The sequence below is a fragment of the Lactuca sativa genome, chromosome 8, assembly GCF_002870075.4.
Source record: "Lactuca sativa cultivar Salinas chromosome 8, Lsat_Salinas_v11, whole genome shotgun sequence".
Lineage (NCBI taxonomy): Eukaryota > Viridiplantae > Streptophyta > Magnoliopsida > Asterales > Asteraceae > Lactuca > Lactuca sativa.
The window spans coordinates 119,299,822-119,310,889 of record NC_056630.2 but is presented as its reverse complement, the minus strand read 5'-3'; the positions used below and the strand labels follow the sequence as shown (position 1 = coordinate 119,310,889).

Below are 11,068 nucleotides of genomic sequence, written 5' to 3'. Positions count from 1 at the left end.
ATGTTGGTGAGTTCATAAGTAGTGTTTGAAATCGAATGTTTGTATTGTTTGAAAAACCACCAGAAAATCCGATATTTTCTGAAAAGAAAAGCTTTTGAAAACGTTTGTGAAGATCCATAGGTATGCTTGTTTGTTTCTATACTTTTAAAAAAATGTTCATTGAAGATGTATGCATTTCAAATCTGTATGTATTGAAAACCCTAGGAAAACCCGATGTTCTCCTAGTTCCTTGAATTACATGAAGTTACATTGAAACCATTGCATAGCGTATAGTGTCAGTCCCAGGCGACGTTGGAAGGTTCTCGAGCAGGATTATTTACTACAAACCCGCGTTACACAAACGCCCAGTTTATAGTTATACTAACGAACCCGAAGGCGTCGTCAGTACTAATCGCGTTATCCAATCGCCCTGACTAGGTGTAGTCCCACATCCGAAGAGAAAGAGGTCACGAAGACCCCGGTAACTCCATTAACCGGTTGGGGATAAAAATGTACGAGGGGTCCCAGACCCGCCTCGCAAAAAGGCAGACTCCACTAGCGACACTAAAGGACCCTTGGGGACCAGTAGTCTACAGCCATTGAAAGTCCGGTTACGTCGTGTCGGATTGGTAAAACCCAACACTTCGTAAGATAGAGGTCTTCGGGCCTTAAGATCAGGTCATTGGGCTAGCTAGGCTCAACGAACAAGATTTTACACTTGTGGGGCCCGAAGATAGTGCGTAGACGTCTGTGCACACTCGTATGTAAGCTAAGTTCCCAAACGTTATTTATATGAACCGTAGTGTCGTAGAGTTAGTAGTTGTAGATTTCTATTGGCTCGAGACCGAGCCAATTCGTTTAACAACAACTTTTGGTATTGTAATGTGTTGTATTTCGTCGATAGTCGCGATGCCATTATTTAATCAAATTGTGTATATTGAATTAGCCTTGAAATATTTCTGTTTTCAGCCCCTCATTATTTGTAAAATTTACATTTTCAACCCTTTTTATTAAATACTTCCCGGTTGGGTCCTTAAACTATTTTTCTTGACATTTTAACACCAAAAATTATTGAAATTAATATTTTTCAGCATATCTTTCATAGAAAACAGTTTAAGTCCATGAAAATGCAGTTTTCTCGGTTTTAATCCCTTCTTTTCGCAACTTTGACAATTTTGGCCCAATTTGGAAAAATTTTGCAACTTTGGTCCTTTTTAAATTTAAAAAGCATTTTAAACCTTTGAAAAGGATTTGGAACACTTATAGTCCACTGTTTTACAGAAAATCACAGTTTTGGCCCTCCAAAACAGAAAAATTCGCATAATGGGCCTCATTGGGCCAAAAATGTCATTTTTAGCCCATTAAGCTTGGAATTTATGTTTTTAATCCCCTAAATGAGTATATTTCCAGAAATTGAGTTATGGAAACTGTTTTGGCACACTTCATCCAGCAGAATCCGTGATATGCCAATTTGGACCCGTAATTTTGTATTTTTCACATTTTTGGCCCAAAATTTGTGTTTTTAGCTTAAAGAAAATTGTTGCTAACCACTTAGCTATTTTTCTTGTAACACTTTATATGTAGAAATATATTTGAAGCTAAAATCATAAAACATAAGTTATATCTCGGTTTTGAGGGGTTTTATGGCTAGATCCAACATTAAAACACATAAAAGCATACATGTAAGCATGGAAATCATACAAGGCATACAAAACACATATAGATCTACACTTTCACTTGTATTTCCCCCCCCCCCCCCACAAAACTCATAAAAACAGAAAAATAGGGGGTATGAAGCTCACCTTAGGGGGTAGTCTCGGTTCTTGAAGAAAAGATGGAAGAAAACTTGGTGATTTTCGGCCCTAGCACCCCTTGATGAAGATCTCGAGTTTATGGAGTTTTCTAGGAGCATGATCACCAAAGAAACTTGTTTAGAATAAGAGATCTCATGTGAGAGGGGAGTTTTGAAGCTTAGGCATGGAAAAACTTACCAAAGGATGATGATAACCTTGAAGAATCCTCTTGAAACACAAGAAAATTTCGAGACTTTGAATGGAGAGGAAGAGAGAAGTCTTGAGTGATTTAGAGAGATTTTTGTGAGATGTGTGTGTGTGTGTGTGTAAACTCTCGGCCAAATCAAGAAGGGAGAGGGAGGGAGAGAAGAAAAGACTTTGAGGTGATGTTTGCATGGAAGAATGAGAATGCATGGATATTTGAAGGGTAATGCCTAGATATCCTCCATACATAGATGATGTGTCATGAAAAGTCAACTCCTCCCTTTTATTTGAGCTTGGGCCGAGAATGGTGGGGGAAAAGAGGATGTTTGGGCCATAAATGCTTAAGCCCAATTTTCATGGTTAAATTGAGTGATTTTTGGTCCAAATAAATATAAAGGTGATTTTTATGACTTGTTAGGGTCAAATTAGGTTAATTATGGTTCATAGTCATTAATTTATTTCATTCTAGGCCCAATATGGCCCAAAATGTTGAAATAATTTAGTGTGGGTCCAATTAGAGCCCAATTGGGGTTCTAAGCCCATGATAGTCCAATTGGAAGCTTATTGGTCCACTTGGATCCAATAAGGAAGTTCTAGTCCAAAATAGACTTAACAAGAACTTCTAGGGTTTTCCAATTGTTTGATGACTACTTGTGGTACTTGTATAATGTATTTGATTGAAGTTTTTGATTCACATTAACTTGAATGTATAGATTACATGACACAAAATTTCCAGTTGTGACAAGTGTCCCTCGGAAATAGCGCTTTTTTTTAGTAGTGTTGAACACAAACAACTAAATCTATAAACCAAATAGGAAATCAAAATACCATGATCGAGTGAACATGCGATTAACTTATTGGAGATTAATGGTTCTTTGCCAGTAGTGAGAGTATTTCACTATTTCCCTTCCGTGAAATAGTTGGAAATACGTTAAATGTTATTACGGTGGTGGTTCTCAAGTTCAAGAGTGTTAATATTCGCATAAAACAAAAAAAATGTTAGGATAAGATGGATATATATAGATATTGTGTTCTTATCGTAATACAGATTTTCCAACGGTAAACAATATTAATCTCGTATTTAATGTTAAGATACAATTTTCTATATTACCATGCGAAAATACTATATAGATTGTTTTAAACGATTAGATTTTTTTTCGAAACGACAAATATAACTTACTTCTAAACTGTTCTTTGAATCCACATATGTCCATCACGGGACTTAAATCATCAACCTTAAGAAGGAAGACAATATTTGATACTGCTTGGACTAGAAGTCATTTGGTATTGAATGAATTTTAAATTTGACTCTTTTAATATATTAAATGAATTTTAGAAGAAAAATTATTGCATATATTTAATTTCAAAATGATATTTAATTGCAATATATTTTTTGTCACTAAAATTCAATATTACATATACCACAAAAGCTTAAAAAGTTAGGGAATAGGAACTTTTTTTCTCTTTCCTAAATTCACACGGGACTTTTATTTTTCGTTTTTTTGACACCCATGTTTTCATCTTCATTCTTACAAACCTGATATATATTTTCCTTTATTATCTTCTAACGCCTTGCCTTATCTTTACGTTCCACCGGCTTGCCTCACCAATCAGATGCAAGAACCCTTCTCCAACCTTCTTCTACATTCCTTCTAATTTATTTCTCCGTCTTTGTTTTCTCCATTTTGACCTCCCGCTTCCCAATGATACAGTTTTTTTTCGGATTCCTGGTCGACCGACTTGCTTCACCCGCTCAGCCTTAATCAATCGGGTCTTTGTCTCATGCTTCCCAGTGATACAGTTTTTTTTTCGGATTCCTGGTCGACCGACTTGCTTCACCCGCTCAGCCTTAATCGATCGGGTCTTTATCTCATGCTTGGTTTCAAGTGAAGCTTATCAGCAGCTTCTGTATCTCTATCAACCTATCCCTATTTCGTGGACCCTAATAGAAGTGTTAGTCCGTCTGTTGAAGTGTTTCATGTCCCAAACCTTGCCACCGCCATCATTGGGACATGTGGGGATGAGTCTTCCCACCTTCGAGTCTTCCCACCACCTCCAAGAAAGCTAAGAAGTTTACATTTCGGTACAGAGGTAGGGTTGACTGTGTTGTTGGTGTTGATCGACGGTGGTGGTGGGTCGAAGTGGCCATGGGGATGTGATCATTGCAATCATTAGCCGTAAATTTTCTCATTTTATGCCATATATCAACTTTGAAGGTAAATCTTTCAATCTTAAGTAAGAAATCTGAAATTTTTGGAGTTTATTTCTGTATGTTCTTCAATAGATTTGCCAAGTCATTAACATCATATACCTTTCCCTATGCTGTTGCTTTTTTTAGATGTTGGTCGGTGAAAAAGGTACTCAATCAATGAGGGATTGGATTGTTTTTGTTGTTCAAAGTTGGAAAATTTTGAGGACGCATATCAACTGTTTGATGAAATGCTTCAAAGAACAGGTAAGATGAGTTATATTATGTCATCGACTGCCCAATCTCCTTACTCACACATTCGTGATTTGTTATGGGCTGATCCTGATAGAGATGTGGAAGGCTGAAAAAAAAGGTATACATAACAGGTATGCATGAGATATGAGAATCAATTTTCTTTGAATTTGGTTTAATGTTTATCTTTTTTTATTACATAAAATTAGTTGATGTAACAATATTTTTTACAAATTAAGGATTATTGATTGCTTGTGTTGATACTTTAATGTAGGTAATACAACTACGTGGACCTCTTTTCTGGTACAGACCCATAACTATTGTCTCAATTTATTTATAAATCATAAAAGATGTTCATGAATTTTGAGTGTTTATAATTTTTTTCAGGCAAGTGGAAAAACTGGTAGTCTTAGACTAGCTACTTCAGAGGCTACATACTTCTAGATACGGTGTTCTTCTGTTTGCACAGATGAGACATACATTTCATGTATCGCAGGTTTACTTCCTACTTTCTTCATACAGATTAACTTCAAAACTGCCACCATGTATATCCATTTGTGATTATTTAAACTTTTTTTTTTAATATTTTTGAAATACAGGAGTATATGGAGTTGAGAAAATACCCTTATCAGCGCCTCAATGAACCTACTAACTTAATACTCTTTCTTGTGTTTTCTCAGCCAGTATTTTCTAGATATGGATGACACCATTACTCAGAAGGTCAATACTTTGATATATTACATTCAATATTAGCTTCATGAAAGTATTATTATTAATGGTTAACAAAGTTTAGTAGTTTGTTCTTACGTAATCTTTTTTGTCTTTTTAACAGATTGTAGTTCATGTCAATACTCCCCAATCCATACATTTTTAACGTGCTACACCCCGCCAAAAGATGTATTTTAAATTAGATGATGTTCATGCTTGTATTGTAACATGTGGGGGCTTATGCCCATGTCTGAACACCGTCACTAGAGAAATAGTTTGCAGTTTGCATGCTATGTATGGAATTGCAAGAATTGAAGGGATTGAAGTAAGTAAAAAAAATCTTTAATTTTCATTAGTTTCCTTCATAAAAAACAAAATACTATGGGTATGATCTTAATTATATACTACTTGAATTTAGATACAGGGTGGATACGAAGGATTTTATTCCTGAAATACAATATCATTCACACCTAAAGTTGCTAATGGTATTCATAAATGAGGTGGCTATGATAACAAAAATGTATCGCGGAATTAATCAGACTATTATATAAAACACAAAAAACAAGTAATATTACTAATTTTGTGACATGTACAACCTTGACGGTTACGAAGTTTGTTTCTTGAACTTCTTAAAATCTTCAAGATGGATGGAATCCAATTTTCATTCGTATTTTCCCTCCCATGCTTACCTTACATCTACGTAGATAGATAATGATGATGATGGTAATGTTTCTACTAAATATTGAACTTTGGATGTGACATGGTTAGACTTACATTACACTAAATACATTCAATATTGATGTGATGAGTGATGCAGGTTTGCTTCTGCAAGAAACCATGGGTTGGTCGATGCACCGGTTAGAAGTACAATATGTAAGAAGACGGGTGTGATTGTACTTCCATGAGGGATCAACATTCTGGATTGGAGGCTGTGTAGCATCTTCTTTAATTGAGCTCAAACTAAACAAATTCTATTTATATAACTTTTAATGTTATTTTGAAAAAAATTATTCTGAGCTTTCTGCTTCCAAGCATTATTGAAATTAGCGCCAATGGCGCAACCGAATTCCTTCTAGTTATAAATAGTGACATGTTGTAAAAGATAATGAAAGTAATGCATTTATAAAAGAGCGTGTAGCACTTGATAGATGAAAGTGTTGCCATAGATTACGAATAAACTTTTTAAGTGTTTCACTTGATGTAAAACATGTTGTAATTGGTATAAAAGGTATTGCACATTCAAAGTGTTTGCCTCTAGAAAATATATGAAATACTTCAAAAACAATAAACCATGATGCATATAATGATAAAACCCTTACATTAGGCCTAATATGATATTACACAAGAAATGACCAGGTAAAATGCTACATTGTGCCTATTTTTCACTGCCTAATACGACACCTAAAGTAGCTTCATTTTTCTATACTAAACACCCTTATATTTTATTTAACAAATGCAATTACGATTTTACACAACAAACACCACTACGTTTCCATATACTATGGTCGTACGCAATCTGGTCATATGTCATGTTTTATTGAGCATTTGTCATACACAAACTTGCATCTTAACTTTATGGATTGAGTAAATCAAATCTGTTGAAAACACGGATTTTCAATGGACCATCGACGTGAAGATTAATCGAGGTTCTGTATCTTGAAATATTGTTGTCATCACTCAACTTGAATACGAAACAACCTAATAAGATAGATGAGAATATCTTCATTTGCCTATATGCGAAATCTTGACCCAAACATGACCTCAACCCAGCCTATGGATGAACAAGAAAAATACAAGGGTTAGTTTTATTGTAGAAATTTACCCGAATATATTCCGATGATTAATGATAAAAAAAAATAGTTTAACTAACTAATAGTGTTTTCTATTTAAACTAATTACACATTTAAGAAAAAAAAAACATGAATACATTACATGAGATGTTCACATCTACAAAATAAATAAATAAATTTATGCATCACATAACATGTTCGTATGTGGGATGATAATTTGGAAATTTAACATGTCTCGATTAATTAACAAATTATGTATGTCAGAAAATCTGGCCCAATAGGGGTCAAGTTGCACCATGGCCTCGGGCCTAATAATGGTTTGGGACCCAAAAATTAATTTCGCTTCATATTGGCACCCAAAAATTAATAAACACTGGTTCGATTCCCCCCAATTAGTATTTTTTTTGTCAAAGTGATAAAAGTTTTAATACATGGAGTCTTTCAAACTTTATTGGGCCTGCCAGTTGGTTTCAAAAAATTATTATTTTTTCTACAGAATTCTAATTAAGATGTATATATCTATTTAAGATACAAAAAGTCGTTTGAATCGGTAGCTATAACTTTCAGTAAATATTTTTATGTTTATGTTTAAGTATATATTTTTTTCGTCATAAAATTATAGTCCATCTTTTATTTTTTTGTTTGTTCCAAAATAATAATATGCTTCTAAAAATAAATAACATTTTTACCAAAACACCCTTCATTATTATTTAACCAACTAAACATTTAATGAAACATTAAATGTAAAGTAACGACAAAAATATCATTTTTATTGTATAAAATTAATAGTAATTAATGTTTCCTTAATCTGTGTTTTTTTTGTTTGTGGAGTATAAACTTTTCAAATTTATATATAAACTTTTCAAATTTATATATACAAGGATATATTTGAATAATCTTAAATGTCCGGTTCTAAGTTTTGGGTTTTATATAAACAAAGAGACATAAAAAATTAGTTTTTAAAACCCAAAAACCAAACCGATGGTTTTTTTTTTTTTTTAAATGGTTTAGCTGTTTGGATTTGGTTTGTTATTTTATTTTATTTATTTATGTTTTTAGCAGCGTATTGTGGATGTGATATGAAATGAAAGAAAGATAATCATGGATATGTTTAGCAAAAATAGTTGAAAATTCCAGCACAATGATGTTACATTAGTATACCTTTCATATTCAAAGTTGTAACTTTTTCTTGTGAAATTGAAATACACTAACCTGAAATGCTGTAAATTTGAAGGGGCTCTCTGGATGGAAGCAACCATTTTCATCAAGCCACCTTTCTGGTTTAAACTCAAGTGCATCGTCACCCCATACGAATTTCATCCTCCCCATTGCATATGGCAGATACGATACCATATCCCCTTTCTTCACAATACCACCATCTGGTAGAACATCATCTGCAAAGCATATCTTTGGGTCCTACATAAATAATATGCATCATGTCATCTCTATATATATTGTTAATTAGGATATCATAGGTAAAAATTCAAACTAAGATGCATGTGGTTTTGATAGAGTAATTAAATGTTCCTTATCTATCAATTAAGATGAGATACAGTACTATACATCTAGTAGCTAAAACCTTCAACAAACAACATGAAGGAACATGGATTGATCTTTGGCTCAATGGTACCAAACCTTGCCTTAAATGTGTATTTGTGTGTGTGTGTGTGTTGCTTGTTGTTCGTGTTCCCTAACACAACACCACCATGGATGTTGAAATGCGCTCATCCTTAGGAAATACTAGCGATCAACTTATCAGAAATTAAACAAGTCATGAACAAGATTGCATACCAATGGCAATGCAGGATAGAGTCTGATAGTTTCTGTCAAAGCTGCGTGAAGATATTGCATCTTCCCAAGCGCAAGTTCACTCACATGGGCAGCAAAATCTGCAACATTTCTGACTATATCTTCTTTTACGTTCGTTGCTTCTTTGATTTCTTTTGCAACCCTATCTTGAACATCAGGATGCTTGCAAAGCATGTAAATGAACCAAGACATAGTAAGCCCTATGGGATCTTTACCAGCAAGTACGAAGTTTAGTATTATATCTCGTATGAACTTTGGGTCTTTATCTTTGATCTGCAGAAACCTCGATAGGATGTCTTTTTTTATGAACTGCATGTTAATTAGTAAAACAAGGTGGTCAAAACAGTGAATTAGAAGAGCAAAATATGTTCCTAGCTAGCTACCATAGATATTGTATGATTACGTCGATATCATCATACAGTATATGATATTTTTTTATATGTAAAGAAATGTGATTTAATAGTTGCCGGATAATATTAAATTATCAATTTAAGTTGGTTTGCAGTCTTCTAATTATATAAGCTTACGACTGAATGCTCATTCTTTGTCTTATGCATTTCTTCGGTCTTGATCTGGATCAACTTGTAAACGAACTCATCAATGATTTGTATATTTTTCTTCAACTCCGCTTCGGAGCCAATATTCAGATATTTCTTTATCTTCCAAAATACGTCAACAAATCTTCGATATGTTAAGGTGTTCGCATCGTCAAATGCACGACTGAATCTGACACCTTCTTCACTAGAACCACTCATGTTATCAAGATCAATCCCAAAACCAACATTGAATATTGAATCCATGGTTGTCTTCAAGAATAAATCCTGTATATATACACGTGTATCATGAATATTGTGATATCTATCGAATGGCAATAATCAATGAGTTTCTTTAGGGTTAATCATATCAAATAATAGCGCGCAAAGGAGTAACTTACGTTTATATCGACTATTTGCATGTTGTTTGCTGCTTCTGACAATATGTTCCCCAGTTTTATTGTATTGTTTCTGAAAATTACACTACTAAAATCTCTTAAGACTGTCGTAGAGAACTCATGACTAGAAACCTTCCTTTGTTCTCGCCATTTGTCCCCATCGACTGTGAATATTCCATCACCAAGTAGCTCCTTTAGAATGTCGCGGGTATATGTTCCCTATAGATATATAGCATATATATTTTCAACATTATTTCAGTGTGTAAGCGAAACTAAACAAGTGGAACCTTATATATATATATATATATATATATATATATATATATATATATATATATATATATATATATATATATATATATATATATATATATATATATAGTTCATGGCAATATCTATTTAAACGGTAGATATATAAATAGTATAAAAAAAAAATAAGAAAACTGCATCATTCGCTCATGTGTCATCCCTCCACCCACTTATAAAACTATCACTTACCAAGTACTAAAAAGGAGTACAGTAAGCTTGGCAACAATTAAACACTATGAATCATTAATTAATATTAAAGTGAAACAACATATAATTTCGAATTAGCTAGTGACACATACCTTTCCATAATTTTTGAAATTCGTTTTGAGAATATATTCCACATTTGTGGGATCAATTGTAAAAATTTCACGATGCAAAGGGCTAAGCATTCTGTAAGTTTTGTATTTTTCTGCTCGATGAGCCATGTAATCATGCATCGTGTTGAAGTTAATGAGTATGCCAAACACATTCCCCCCAACCGGATAATACTTCCTCCCATTTGTTTGTTGTTGCTTGTAGACATATAGGAAAACAAGGAGTAAAAATAGAGGTGTCACTGTTGTTATGATGATTGGATCTGAGAGAAGATTCATGTAAGAGGCCATTTGAAAAATGAGAGGGATGATCCATAAGGTGTTTGCGTGTGCTCTATATATAGGCAATAATAAGCACCTACGTATTGCACCCGAGCTCAAATAATTTGTATTAACTCCAAGGCTCGAACTAATGAAGGCTCTTTGACCAAACAAGTGTTCTTTAAAATTTTATTTATTAAATAGGTGTAGTTTTAAAAATATTTACCACATAGGTGTAGTTTTCAAAAATTTATATTTTTTAAAACTTTTTTTTTTTTTTAACTTTTTGCTGTTAATTTTTATAAATTTACAAACAACATTTTTACCTTTTAATATGTTTTATTTCATCATCACTAACAACTTTTTGAATCCAAATAATTTTTTTTAGCACTAAGAACTTTTATTAAGAGAAAATGACAGAATACAGATTACAACATGAAAATAAGGAAACAACTACACATGAATTGATAATAAAGATAATGCCAACAGGGATGAAACAAGACAGGATAAGAAAGATAGCTATATCCCTT

The 11,068-nt window shown here is 33.3% G+C and overlaps 1 protein-coding gene across 1 annotated transcript; it reads right to left on the bottom strand.

Moving 5' to 3' along the window:
- Positions 1-6,395: 6,395 nt before the first annotated feature.
- On the bottom strand, positions 6,396-10,596 carry LOC111902705 (cytochrome P450 704C1). The gene is made up of 6 exons (XM_023898521.3): positions 10,263-10,596; positions 9,658-9,873; positions 9,251-9,544; positions 8,706-9,032; positions 8,127-8,330; positions 6,396-6,895 (listed from the first exon to the last, which is right to left on the bottom strand). The coding sequence occupies exons 1-6, from the start codon at positions 10,566-10,568 to the stop codon at positions 6,698-6,700; spliced, it is 1,545 nt and encodes a 514-aa protein (XP_023754289.1). The 5' UTR covers positions 10,569-10,596; the 3' UTR covers positions 6,396-6,697.
- Positions 10,597-11,068: the final 472 nt, after the last annotated feature.